Source organism: Acomys minous, assembly GCF_964271855.1.
Source record: "Acomys minous genome assembly, chromosome: 8".
In the NCBI taxonomy this organism is placed as follows: domain Eukaryota; kingdom Metazoa; phylum Chordata; class Mammalia; order Rodentia; family Muridae; genus Acomys; species Acomys minous.
The window spans coordinates 42,948,049-42,963,025 of record NC_140489.1 but is presented as its reverse complement, the minus strand read 5'-3'; the positions used below and the strand labels follow the sequence as shown (position 1 = coordinate 42,963,025).

The 14,977-nt window shown below is 41.6% G+C and overlaps 1 protein-coding gene across 7 annotated transcripts in view; it reads left to right on the top strand.

Annotated features, from left to right (window-relative positions):
* SYT16 (synaptotagmin 16) overlaps positions 1-14,977 on the top strand; it is a 244,442-nt gene that overhangs the window by 144,410 nt on the left and 85,055 nt on the right. For 3 of the 7 annotated variants that reach the window (XM_084791502.1, XM_084791501.1, XM_084791504.1), the window contains one exon: positions 2,856-3,696. The exons of 3 other annotated variants lie outside the window; for them this stretch is intronic. In XM_084791502.1, the coding sequence (XP_084647628.1) occupies positions 3,174-3,696 (523 nt within the window). In that variant the 5' untranslated portion in view covers positions 2,856-3,173. Of the gene's footprint in view, positions 1-1,099; positions 1,605-2,855; positions 3,697-14,977 lie in introns of those variants that run through there. One more of the 7 variants, XM_084791503.1, reaches the window with a different exon arrangement.

Here is a 14,977-nt window from a genome sequence, read left to right as displayed (position 1 = left end):
TACTCTAAGTACTCTGAGGCCATGTCTTTGGTAGTAGATGAAGAATTAGCAGAGAAAGCCATTAGAGTTTCAATGCAAAAAAAAAAAAAAATGAGGCAGGCTAGGTATGAAGGCATCCTGGGAAAAGCAAATAAAAGTCAGGAAAAAAAATCAGTGTGATTCGTGGAAGTCCTCAGGGTATCAGCATGACTGTATGATAGGATTGCACAGTGAGGGATAGTAAAGAGTCCTCACTCCGTGCAGTTTCTTTGGGGTCAGCCAATGCTCAACTGTATGGTCTGTCAGAACGAAACATGGAGCTGTATGAATGGTAAGGACAGGAGTAGGTGGATGAAGCCACTGATGTCTCTAAGAGAACTCCCAGGTCTCAAAATCCTAAAGCACTATAGCTTAGGCAAAACACTTTCTGGATCAAATGTAAAAGGAATGACATCATCTCTGCAGCGAAGGCAATGCAAAATGGTGGATTGTTAAATTGGGTGGAGCAAATGCTGACAGGACAATGTACTAAATAGAAAATGTAATAACACGATTGAAGATCTTCACCATAGCTTTCGGTATTTATAATTACATAATAAATTTATCATTTTAAACAAAATTATTGCATATATAATTTCGACTAAGCACTGTTCCAGTCATGATTATAATGAGACTTGTGAATTTATTTACTGATTTGCTTATCATGTGTTCAGTACACTTCTAGGCACTGAGATAGACAGAACAAAGTAGATGGCTTTCACTCTCCATGGAGCCTCTGTCCCAAGGCCGGAAGGCAGTAAACCCAAATGAAGTCTAGCTGTGGGCAAGAGAGGGCTTGATGGGAGCTGGGAAAGAGAAGAGCCCGAATGATATGAGAGAATGGGAGCATGGGAAAGACATTCACTCAGAGAAAACTAAGGGGAGGATTGGCTGGAAGGGACAGAAGGGAGGTGTGTTGAGAGAAAGAGGGGACTTTCTGCAGCAAAGTGACATAACTGGGTTTGAAATAACTAAATTTAAGAGTCTGATAGCATGTTAACATGTACTACAAAGCTATGTCCTTACACTAGTTTAAAAAAAAAAACAAAAAACCTTTAACAGAGGGTTGGCCTTCCCAGGAAGATAATAGACAAAGTCTTGGCTGGGCTTATTCCTGCCACCAGCCTAGGCCTCTATGTGTTTTATTAGTTTACTAGATGACTCAGAGCTACCAACATTTGCATGACACCAACTTGAATTCGTGAGAAGAGTAAGAAAAGAAAGACCAAGCTAAGGACCGGAGATGTTGTATTTTAGGTTTGTAAAAGTTTAAAGTTGAGGCTGGGGTGCAGCTCAGCTGGTAGCATGGTTCCCGGAACACGGAAGGCCTGGGTTAGGTCTCCAGCCCCATATAAACAAGGGGTAGTGGCGCATGTCTGCAGTCCCAGCGCGCAGGATGTGAAGGCGCGACGAGGATCACAAGCTTAAGGCCATCCTTGTCTGTATAGCAAGTCGAAGATCAGCCCAGGATCCATGAACTGTCTCACACCAAACAACCACCCAGTTGACCAACTAATCAAACCAAAGGAACCAAAAACGAACCAAAGAAAAGAGCAAGAAGAGGGATGGGTCAGCTGTCCCAGCAGGTGAGGATAAAGAGGGAAGAGAAGAAGCAATGGGGGCAGTGAGTGACTGCAACCAGACCATTAGAAGAAGCCCAGAGCTACGGAGTGACGCATGAATTAGTCAGTCTCAGAGGAGAATGCAGAGAGCTCAGTTTCTCTTTAACTGATTGAAATGAAAGTTCCACGAGGGTAGAGGCCTCAGGGTTACCTTACGCCTGGCGTTATGCCCAGTACTTAATAGGTACTTAGTATTTGTTATTGGTTTACTGAATGAATCAATGCGTATATGAGTCACTAACGAGAAAATTTTAAGAGAATGTAAGCACTAAAGGCTGAGATTAAGAGAGTTGAAACTTCAGGAATGAAGTGATTCTGAGGGGAGCATGTTGCTGTCAGAGGAACAATAACATTTATCATACACTGCAATGGCAATGGTATGCCTATACCTAGATACATATAAGTCTGTCTAGGTTTGGTGTTTGCATATGCACATAAAATCATAGCCATGTATTCTTTGGCCATCACAGTGTCCTGCCTTTCTATGGATGTCCAGGAGCTACCTCTTTCAGACTATGAATCTTGTGTGATGAAGTATGTTTCAGAAGACACATAAGTTGCACAGGGTTCACTTCAGGAGATGGGGACACAGACAAAGGCAAAAGATACCAAGGCTATGTCCCTGGGAAGCTAGACGATACATTTGCCATGCACATATTTTCAGTGATTTTTCCCCCCAAGAATAGACATCATTTCTAGAGATTGCATAAAACTGAAAAACTCTCTATTTTTAAGATTTGTTGGAAGCTTTTTAAAATCCAGACACACATTTCCTTTGAGAGGATAAACCTTTGTGTCTCAAAACAGAGATGCCTGTTCGTCAGCTCTCTGGGTTCTGCATGTTTGTTCACGAAACCTCCAGCTTTGCTTGCATTTTGAAGTGTCACGCCCCGCTGGCTGTTCCCATGGATCCCTTTACTCCTTTCACACTGCTAAGCTGGTCTGCGGGGAGCAGAGTTCTCTCAGTCCATGTGACTGGAGTCCATTCCTGCTAATGGAAGTTGTGTGTGAGTGTGAGGAGGTGCACCGACGTGGAGAGAACCCACAGTTAGATTTTCAGGGTCATTTTTATTTAGCCATCATAAGAGTTTAGAATACTTTTTCTTTGTTCCACCCCCACCCCCCAAATGCTGCTTGACACTGAATACAGGTGTCTGGTCATGGGTTGACAGTTGTAACTTTAACAGGTGTAAGCATGTCTTTCCTCTGTTTCAGCTGAGAAGTGTTGAGTGTGAAATGATCACAGCCATTAAGAGACCACTCTATCAAACGCACTTGCTCTGTTCCCTGCAAAGACCTACTCCATAGACCTTGGTGCAGGAACCAGCATGCTGCCTGGTTTTACTTACTGCCAACGGTGCTCATGTACTGCACATGTTTTCTTTATGTGTATCCTAACAACATTCTGCCCACTATATAAAAGAGAGACCTCCAGTTAAATTTCTCATCGTGCCTGTTCTGTATTTCACATAAGTACAGAGCTCTGGAAGAAGCAGTCTACGAGTGGACACCGTAGACACGAGGGAGTTGGCCATGGTGTTGGCCATGGCATCTCAGGATGCTCAGCACTTCTTCCAGCCTTTGTCTTCCTGGCTATCCCGAGTTTATGAAGCTCTCCAGCAAGCAGGGGATGCACTATCTGCCTCACTGGTTCTTCTTAGCAAACACGACTCGGCCCTGAGTGACAAGCCGGAGCAGGACCTGGATGCTGTTCAGATTCAGGAAACCTACCTTGAAGATGGAGAGCAGGACAATGACGGGAGTCCCGAGGAGGCAAACTCCCAGTTTCTTGAAGAGGACCAGTTCTCATGCTCTAATAGTGATTTGCAGGACTCTGGGCAAACGGCAAGCCCCAGACTCGGTCAGCAAGCCGAAGACTCATGCTCTGTAATAGCCCAGTGGCACAATCAGACTCCAGCTGGCCTGAAGCCCCTGCATGCGCTCTCTTCTATCGCCGAGGAAGAACATCACTCTGAGAGGAAGAGATACGGCCTTCAGCATGGCTTTGACGCCCAGCTCCCTGGCACTTTAGCAAAAGTTAATGGAAAAGAGCAAGGTAAGCTGCTCAGGACTGCTGTTTCTATGCCCTTCTAGAAGCCTTGGCGGGCTCCATTTTGATTTATTTTTAAGCATCACGTTGGTTTTCCTTTTTCTTTGCCACTTACCATCCTATCATCCTGGCTTCTGATTGAGAGATACAATCCATAGGAATATTTTTATCCTATGAAGCTTTACGAGATCTGTGTTTGGGCTCCATATTTCAAAATAATATTTCTGAGCAAGTGAAAAAGCTTAAAATGAATCCGAGGGTTCTGTTTGAGAAGTCCCTGTGCACATGCCATGGTTTTTAAAATATCTTTTAAAAAATGTTCTTTCCCCCCTTCCCTCTAGGTTAGGAATTTCTAGATGTTACTATATTATTCAGCGTGAAATCCTGTGCAAACAGCCATACTTGTTGCAGGATTTGCAGTTGATAACACTCCAAGAATACTCCTCACAGCGTCTCACTGGGATGTGATCTGAGCTGACAGTAGATGGGAGATCTCTGAGATCGGATGGCGTGATAAGGACACAGTTCATTAAAGTTGCCTATGACACTTCATGTTGTCAGAACTGAGCACAGAGCGGGGCTTTAATAAAAGCACCATGGGTGTGATACAAATGTAATTAACTCCGGGAAAGAACCTAGCATATGTCTCAGCATAAATTTTCCATGGCTCTAATTCTCTAGCCTGTAGAGCGGTCATTGAAATGGAGGCAAATGGTAGGCTGAGGTGAGGGGGTGGGACACATGTGTCATGTGCGTGTACGTAGTCAACGCATATAGTAGAGTATTCATACCGGGCAAAGTCATTAATCCTTTCTTGCTGGAAGGAGCCAACATTTTTGGGGTACTATTTTTCTATATTTGTTTTCAATATAGTGTCATTCCTTTAGGTAAAGATTTTACCAGGCACGTGGGATCTTGGGGTTTAAGGAAACAAAATATCTTACTCTCTTTACAACACTTTTGTCTCTCCCTGAGTGAGCATGTGTGAGTGTGTGTTGTTATGTGCGTGTGTGCTTCTGCATGTGGAGGGGTCCAGACACCAAGTGCCCTTCTCATCTGAGCTCTACTTTCTTTTTTTGAAACATGGTCTTTCCCTGAATCTGGAGCTTGTCTATTCGACTAGACTAGCTGATGAGCAAGTCCCTCGGATGCTCCGGTCCCTGCCCGCCCCAGTACTAGGGTTATAAATACACACCCTACCTAGCTTTTCACATGGGCCCTGGGAATCCAGACTCAGAACATCATACTTTCACAGCAAGCAGTTTATTGGCCGAGCCCTCCCCCTCCCCCTCCCCCTCCCCCTCCCCCTCCCCCTCCCCCACAATACTTTCTTAACTCTTACTGAATGAAAGCCTAGAATGAGTTGGTGAAGTCAGGCAGGCTAATATTCTTTCTGAAGTAATAGCTGCAAACAACCACAGTTTTGAGCCCTTTAAGATTATTTGTAAAATATTTGGTAAAATTTTAGATTTGAGCAGAAATTTTATTCTAGTTTTAGGAAATTCTTGCCTAATTTGAACTGTATTTGAAATTAATGTGAATTTGTCTTAATATATGCTAAACAGTGATTTTTTTGTTAATATTCGTTACTGTAAAGTATGTATGTCATGAACTCTAGCGCCCCATATTTGACCACTTCCCCGTGGTGGGGAGGCCTGGTGGCACTCAGAGAAAGGATGAACAGGTTACCAAGATGAGACTTGATAGAAAGCCTATGACCATATAGTGGGGGAAGAGGTCCATCTTGGTCATGCACCTAAGGAAGGGGAATAGGGTGAAAGCAGGAGGGAGGGGGGGAACAGGTAGATACAAGTGAGGGGAAAACAATTGAGATGTAATCTGAATAAATTATTTAAATAAAAACATTTTTAAAAAGAGAAAAAATATGAATGCCAACCAACGATCTTTAAACCCAACCTTCCAGCCAGATGATGGAGGCTGGATGTAGCTTCTCCCTTTGTGCTGGCATTGGTGAGAGCCATGTTAGCTATGAGGTAAGAGTCGGCAGAGGGTGAGCTATGCCCCTCTGAGATGTAGCTATTCTTACTCTTATAGCTGCATAACATAACCTATGTTCCGCGTCTGGAAAGACGCAGAGATTAGGTGTTCTGATCTTAGACCACATTGGTTCTTTATTCCCCGTTAGAAGCATGATTTATACGAGATGAAATTTACTTGAGTCTACTGTGTTGTTACTGTTTAGAGCATCTTGTAGCCATGGCCACGAGTAAGGTACAGAGCACTCTCAGCATCTCAGAGAGTCCCTGTCCTTCTTTGTGCAGGCCATCCTGTTCTTTACCTCCACATCATGGCAAACCCGAGCTGGTACTTGTGTGTGTATGCATGTGTGTGTGTGTGTGTGTGTGTGTGTGTGTCTGTTACTCTTAGTGCTTTTAGAATGTCATCTCAGTGAAAAGATGGAGTTTGTGTCCTTACAAACCTGGCTTCATTCACTTACTGTAACATGCTTGAGATTTGCCCATCTTATTGACCCTTTATATTGCTGAATCCTGCCCTATTGGACACATGTACTGGTTTGTTAATTGGTCTGTCCACTGAGGGATAGTTCGCTTTCCCTAGTTTTATTCAGCTCCAATAATCAAACTCATTTATTCTTTTTCTTGTCTGATTACACTGGATACAGCAATGATGGCAAAGCCGGGGGAGGAGGGCTGGGATTTCTCAGCTGCTTTGTTAACCAAGACTGGTGGGAGTGGATATTCTTGTCTTAGTTCTTAATGTGGCATAAAGCTTTCATGGCTTCTTTGTGGCTAGTCACAGGTTAAAGAAGTTTCCGTCTGAACCACATGGCTGGATGTTTGTCAAAGGAGAATATGGAGTCTGGTTAAATTGTTTTCTGCCAAGCTGAAATGTCCACAGGAGCATTCTTTTTTTTTACAATTTTTTTTATCAATATATATTTTTTAATTTTTATTTTTTTAAATTAATTTATTCATATTACATCTCAGTTGTTAGCCCATCCCATGTGTCCTCCCATTCCTCCCTTCCTCCCACTTCCCCCCTACTCCCCTCCCCTATGTCTGTGTCTGAGGGGGACCTCACAAACTCTGGTGCCCCATATTTGAACATGTCCCTTGGATGGAAGTGTCTGGTGGCACAGGAGCATTCTTGTCTGTTGTGTTGTAGTGGGTTGCACTGACTGACCTTGAGATGTTGAAATAATCCAGTGTAGCTTGTAGAAAGTCCTTCTGGCCGTGCTATGCTATTGTTTTTATTCATTGATGAGCTTGACTGGCCAGTGTTTTGCTGAGGACCTTTTCATGTATTGTCATCAGGGATTTCTATGTGAACTAGTCTTTTGTGGTACTGTGATTGAAACCAGGAGCCTTGGCTGTAATCAACAGGCACCCCTTTGTTTCCCTTCCCTTTTTAAATTCTTTATTACTAAGTCCGAGTTACTGGTATTATTTTTGATTCGACTCTAAATAATTCAACAAATACCTCTTTAAAACCCAAGAAGGTGAATTGTCATTGCAAGGTGCTCTCAGAAATGAAAGGGAAATTGAAAATGCACCTCTACCCTCTGGGTTTGCAGTTAAAACGAGAAGCAGACATAAACACAGATACGCACACAGGTGTACAGAGACGCAGGGTAAACATGCACTGAGACTTAAATGTGCTTTGTGGCTGTATGGCAGGACAAACTAATCCTGATCCTGCCTGTGGGGGGTCTGAGAAGGCAATGTTTACTAGGCAATCCGTAGTAGAGGGCACTGAAGGCACAGAGATTGTTTTCAGCAATGATGGAAAACATCAGGCTGTGCGCACAAATCATGACAATACCAGGACAGCAGCAGCTGTAAAGCCCAGGTGGAGGGCTAGAACTGCCTGGGATTCCTCTGGGCTGGCGTGAACATTCAGCAATGCACACAGATAACCATGCTGCTCAGACATTCTGAAAAGGCTTTTCATTAATACTGCAATAGGTGTCTGCACAGTGACATGTTCTCCAGCTAAGCTAGGGGAGCTACTGTGACAGCTTCAAACCAGTACCTCAGATTTTGTTTTATCAAAAATAGATTTTTTTTCATACAATATACTCTACTTATGGATTTGCCTCTCCCATTTCTTTATCACTTCCCTTCACATCTATATTCACAAGGATCTATCCTAAGGATCTACTCAAGGATTATTTTAAGGAATAATAACAAAACAAAACAAGATAAATAAAAAGCAAACAAATTAGAATATGACAAAGCAATCAAACAAGAGGCAAAGGAAAAAGCACAGGGAATGTCTATAGATGCAGAGAAGCATGCATTTGCACGTTCTGGAGTCCCATAAAAACATAAACTGGAAGCTATCGTATGCACGCAAAGGACCTATAAAACAAAACAATGCAAAACAAAAAACCCTGCCCTGTCGCAACGTCAAATGAGACAACCCGCCCCCTCTCCAAAGATGCTATGGTTTTGTTTTGTTTGGGCCTTTACTGCTGGGAATGTGAGTAGTTTAAGAGTAGTTTAAGAGTAGTGAAACTCCCTAGGAGAAAACTAATTTTTCATTTGCAAGTGGCTATCAACTGGAGATAGCTTCTGGGCTAGGGATGAGGGGTGTGTTCCCACTTTTGGGCTAGGGATGAGGGGTGTGTTCCCACTTCTGGGCTAGGGATGAGGGGTGTGTTCCCACTTCTGGGCTAGGGATGAGGGGGTGTGTTCCCACTTCTCCTTTTAGCTCTAGGACGCCGTCTGGTACAGATCTAGGCAGGCCTTGTGTATCCTGGCACAGTCTGTACGTTCTTACGGGCACTGGTCCTGTGGGTCTAGAAGACCTTGATTCTTTAGTGTCCTCCATACCCTCTGGCTCTTACAGTCTTTCCTCCTCCTCTTCTACAGGGTTCCCGAGTGCTGAAGGGAGGGATCGGATGAAGACATCCCTTTTAGGGCTGAGTGTTCCAAGGTCTCTCCCACTCTGTGCGATTGTCTGACTATGAGTCTACGTATTTGTTCCCATGTGCTGCAGGAGAAAAGTTGGCGGATGATGACTGACCAAAGACATCTTCTGTCAGTATAGCAGAATGTCATTATGGGTCATTTTATTGCTATGTTCCTTTAGCAGAAGAACAGTAGTATTTAGATTTCCCTGAGGTCTCCAGCTTTCTAGTTTCAGATTCTTAGCCACTCACACAGCACTGGGTATGCGTTCCATGCCATGGAGTGGGCCTTCACTTAAACTAGGTGCTGTTTGGCTGTCCCCACAAAGCTGTGTGCCAGTATTGCACTGGTGTGTCTTTCAGGCAAGTCACTCTTACATATTGAATGGTTTGTAGCTGGACTATGTGTTTACCTTTCTTTTTTGGTACCATACAGAGCATCTCTCAGTACGATGAACACGAGTTTTGTGGGGCTGAAGGCTCTCGGTAGGGGCCAGCTTGATTTCTACAGGTTCAATGAGTTGTATAGGTGTTTCAATAGGCGCTCCTGAAATGTTGCTATCCGATTTAACATCTGTGTGATGCCTACTTCAGGAAATGAGTTCAGAAGTGTTTGTCCTTCTTAGAGTTGAAAAAATTGTATAAATTTATTGTTTATTATTTGTTAAGCCCAGGGATTAATATACTTGTATATGTAAGAGAGAAAAAGAGAGAGAGAAAGAGAGAGAGAGAGAGAGAGAGAGAGAGAGAGAGAGAGAGAGAGAGAGAGAGCGCACAAACATGAAGCCAGAGGATAACTTGGGGGAATACACCCTCTTCTTCCCTGTATGGGTCCTAGGGACAGAACTTAAATTGTCATGGTAGTAGCAAGCACCTTTGCCACTTAGCTAGCTCACGGGCCTCTAATTAAGGATTTTGAGCCTGGATTTAAAAATTTTTTTTATTTATTCATATTATATCTCAATTGTTATCCCATCCCTTGTATCCTCGCATTCCTCCCTCCCTCCTGCTTTCCCCCTACTCCCCTCCCCTATGACTGTGAGTGAGGGAGACCTCCTCCCCCTGTATATGCTCATAGGGTATCAAGTCTCTTCTTGGTAGCCTGCTATCCTTCCTCTGAGTGCCACCAGGTCTCCCCATCCAGGGGACATGGTCAACTACGGGGCACCAGAGTTCATGTGAAAGTCAATCCCCACTCTCCACTCAACTGTGGAGAATGTCCTGTCTATTGGCTAGATCTGGGTAGGGGTTCAAAGTTTCCTGCATGTATTGTTCTTGGCTGGTGCCATAGTTTGAGCAGGATCCCTGGGCTCAGATCCACCTGTTACAATGTTCTTCTTCTAGGTTACTAGAACCCTCTGGATCCTTTTATTTCCCCATTCTCCCATGCTGCTCTCACCTAGAGTCCCATTAGGATTTCTTCCCCTCTGTCCTACTTTCCTGGTAAGTGAAGACTTTCATGGGACATGCCCCTTGGGCTAGTGTCCAGATATAAGTGAGTATATACCATTTGACTCATTTCTGCTTCTGGGTGAACTCACTCATTATGATCATTTCTAGTTCAATCCATTTATCCACAAATTTTGGGAATTCCTTGTTTTTAATAGCTTAGTATTTCATAGTGTAAATGTACCACAGTTTCTTTATCCATTCTTCTACTGAGGGACACTTAAGCTGTTTCCATGACCTGGCTATTATGAATAATGCCACTATGAACATGGTTGAGCATATGTTCTTGTTGTGTGCTGGACCATCTTCTGGGTATATTCCAAGGAATTGAATAGCTGGGTCTTGAGGAAGTCTTATTCCCAGTTTTCTGAGATAGTGCCATAGTTTGAGCAGAACCCTTCTGAGCCTGGACTTTTTCGGTTGGGAAGGTTTTGGAATAAGAATTTAACTAATAGATATTAGATTATCTTGGATTTATTTTCTTAATTGATTTTTGGCATTTTGTATTTTTTAAAGGATATTTTCGTTTATACTATTGAATTTATGTTATACTATTTCTTTACTACCTAATGTTTTTAGGTTTTAAAGTAACATCTAGATAGTGGCATTTAAAAATATTTTTGTCTGCCTGGGAAGAGACTTGTCTGTCAATCTGTCTATTTTATGCAAGAAACTACCTTTTATTTTTATTAACTTTCCCTCTATTTTTTTTTTACTTTAAGTTCATTAGTTTCTGTTATTTTTATTACTTCATTCATTCTTTGGTTATAATTTGTTTTTTTAATTTTTAATGCAACTTAAGATACAAATTCTCCTCTAAGCAATACATTGTGTGCATTCAACAAATACCAATGTTTCTGGTTTCATTATGAATTAAACTAGTCTATAATGTACTCTTACTTTTTCATGTGGTGGTTATTTAAAACTATATTGGTTAGATTCCAAACACTAAAGAATCCAAGTATTTTTCTGTGGTTGATGTCTAGTTTAATTATGTAATACCCCGAGTTTATATTTTTTTATTATTTAAATTTTAAAATATTAACATTTGTGGTTGGGGATTTAGCTCAGCAGTAAAAGGCCCTAGATTTGGTCCCCAGATCTGGGGGAAAAGCCATTCAGATTTTTTCTGTTAACCTGAGTGTGTGTTGACTTGTTGACTATTTTATATGTACTTTAAGAGACAGTATTCTGTGTGCATAGAGTATAATATATAAATACAACTACATAATATGATAAATATAATATAATAAATATAATATAATATATAATTCAGCTAAGTTATCTGAGATACTTTATCATGTTTTCTAATACTTGTTTAATGTATTGATTTTTGGGGGGAGAGGGAACTATTTTGTTCAATTGATTACTGAAAGAGAGGTATGGGAATCTGAAATTCAACTTGTTAAGGTGGCAATTTTTCATTTCCATTTCTGTCATTATTTTTGCTAACATAGCCTGGAGCTCTGTTGTTGGTATAGACACATTTTATAAACGTTTCTTTAGAATTGAAAGTCTTTGTTACTCTGTAATGTGCCATTTTCCTCTTGTGATGTTTCTTGTCCTAACTTCTACTTTGCTATTAATCTGACTACTCCAGTTCTTTAAGTTAATGTGGCATGGTATAGTTCTTTTTATTTTTAAATCTCTCTGTCTCTCTCTCTCTCTCTCTCTCTCTCTCTCTCTCTCTCTCTCTCTCTCTCTCTCTCTGTGTGTGTGTGTGTGTGTGTGTGTGTGCAGTGCCCATGCAGGCCAGCATAGGATACTGGGTCTCTTAGAGCCAGAGTTACAGGTGGCTCTTGAATGCTGGGAACCAAATTTGGGTTCTCTAGAAGAAGAGAAAAGATTTTTAACACTGACCCATCTTTCCTGGGACAATACAGTCCTTTTTAATTCTTTAAATTAGTTTATATTTATTGCAAGTTTATTACAGTATAAATTTAGGTCATTTTAACCCAATCTGTGAGTTTTTTCACTTTAATGGGTATATTTGTAATCAACTGCCTATAATCAATGTAGGACTGGTATTGTCCAGTTAAAATCTGTCACATTCCCTTCATCCGATCTTTACGTCTTTCAGACTTTTTCCTATTCTATTTTGACAGAAATATTTCTCTAATCCTACCTTGTATCCACTGTGGGCTCATTTAGATTTAAGGTCATGCTGGGATGTAAAGATACACCTTTCTTGAAGAAAACATCTTTCCTGTCTTTGTGTGTCTTGCCTAATACAAATAGCCAAAACACTATGAATGTAACATTTATATAATTTCTGATTGTTTTGTGGTTCTTCTTGCTGTAGGTTTATTGTATATATGTGTAATAATATAAATGTATATGTAAAAAATAAAAGTAATTAAAAATTACATAAACATTTGAAGTTTAATGTTTTTAAATGAATGTCCTAAAGAAGTATATTATGAAAATATATGTTTTATTATCTTTTGTTCTTGCGTTGAGAAGCAAATTAAATGGCATGATTGTTTTCCATGATCCATCTTTCACTAGTTTTAGTCTATCATGATATAGCATCACATGGCTGCATATGCAGTGAGATGCTGCAGTGTATTCTAAGAATTCTTTTATATCCATTATTTTATTGATGTCGAAGTTTCTGTCTTTTACTCATGTAGAAAACACACTGATTCTGCGTAGCTTTAGACTATCATTTATCTCTCATGATGATTAAAACAGAAAAATAATTTTGCACTTACCTCATTTCTGCCACTTGAAGCATGCTTTAATTCGCCACTTTTCTTTGAAAAATATTTTTGTGATTTTTGTCATTCGTTCAACTTGAAGCAAGATTCACCTAAACATTTCTTATGGTACACATAATATGCTGCTAATGAATTTTCTCAGCTTGTTTTTTTTTTTTCTGAAAAAAAAAATCATCATTTATTTAAGAATGTTTTAGGTGCGTCTGGAATGCTTTCATGACCCTAAGCTCCACTGTGTTCTGTGTCTGTCATTTTCAGATGTTTCTCTGAATGTACTCCTGTCTCTTTTTCCATTACAAAATTTCTTTTTGGGGACATTTTTATTTACTCTTTGAGAGTTTCAGCCAACGTGTTTTGATTGCATTCAGACTCCTCATGTTCTCCAAGATCCCCCCACCACACCCAACCTCATGTTCTTTCTGTCTTTTTTAAAAAAAATGTGCGTTCAGTTATTTATTTACTTTTCATCCTGGCTGCAGCCCTGCCCCTCCTCTCCTCACAGTCTCACCCTCCTTCCCTTGCTCCCTCCCTTCCCGACTGTTCCTCAGAAAAGGGGAGCCTCCCGCTCCCATCCACCCCAGCTCATCAAGTTACATCAAGACTGAGCGTGTCCTCTTCCCTTGTAGCCTAGCAACATAGTCCTGCCAGGGGGAAGTGATCAAATAGCTGACAACAGAGTCTAAGTCAGAGATAACCCCTGCTCCCCTTACTAGAGGACCCACATGAAGCCTGAGCTGCCCATCAGCTACATGTGTGTGGGGGCCTAGGTCCTGTCCATGGTCCTGTCCCTGGTGCCTCAGGGTCAACAAGTCCCTTTGGGCCCTGGTTAGTTGGCACTGTTGTTCTTCCTGTGGAGCTCCTGTCACCTTCAGGTTTTTCTCTCCTTCCCTCCACTTTCCCACAAGACTCCCTTCTTTCTGTCTCTTAAAAAAACAAATCAACCCAGGTGGTGGTGGCGGCTCACACCTTTAATCCCAGCACTTGGGAGGCAGAGGCAGGCAGATCTCTGAGTTCGAGGCCATCCTGGTCTACAGAGGGAGTTCCAGGACAGCCAGGGCTATGCAGAGAAACTGTCTCAAAAGGAAAAAAAAAAATCACAACCCAAACCAAAATGAAAACATAACATTCATTTTCGGCAGCATGTTTCTGGAGTTTGCGTGCATGTGTGAGTGCGCATGGGCATGCTATCTTGTAGTATTTGCTTTTGTTGGTGGTAGCTGAGCTTGGCCCTATCAATGCAGATGGGAAAAATTCTTCTGCAAAGTTGTCCATCTGTCTGTCATCTCCTCAGATGCTTTTCTAGTTCGTTCTCTCCTGGTCTTCCTCCCGGTGTCCATCTGTCCAGCATTAGCTGTAGGCCGTGGAGGTTCTCCATTCACCCCACTTTTTGCCCCTTTTTTGTTTTAGTTTGGGTTGTCTTTTCTCTCTTTTCAAACTTATTAAAACTCCCAAGTCCTCTGCTGTCTCCATGAGCATCATTTCTCATTTCTCCTAACTTTGTCTTTTATTTCTGGAATTTTAACTTGATTGGATTTTTAAAAATAGCTGCAACCTTTCTACTGAAGTCTCCGGACAATACATGAATTCTCCTTGCCCCCCCCCCCACCCCTTTAGTGGCAACAGCTTAAAACATACAAACCACACACTCCAAGTTCCTCGTTCCATCGTCCGACTATCCGAGTACTATTTGAGCTAGGGATCTTGATCATTTTTGGTTTTTAGTAGTGTTTTTCTTAATTTCTCACATAATTTATGACTGAAGATAGAACATGGTATGTGAGGAAGGAAAACAGATAAGCCGGTCCGATGTTGGGCCTTCACTGTAAGTGTGTTTCAGAGTTAGTTGTTCAGATTTCAGGCTGGGTTTTCATCTTGGTATTGTCAACTTCAGTGTAATGCAGGCCTTAAAACCTTCAATTTGTGCCTTAAAAACAAACAAACAAACAAACAAACAAACAAGGAGTGGAGACTTGTTTGCTAGATGGTTTTGCTAAAACTGGGCCCATAGTCAGGCTTTCGTGTGTGTGTGTGTGTGTGTGTGTGTGTGTGTGTGTGTGTGTGTGTGTGTCTGTCTGTCTGTCTGTCTGTCTGTCTGTCTGTCGGTCTGTCTGTCTGTGTGGGTCTCTGTGTTGCCCTTCCCACACTAGCTTCTCTTTGTCTTGAGCCAGCATCTGATACTGTGCTATAGCATGGCAGCCGGAGTGCTCTGCCCAGTTTTGGAGCT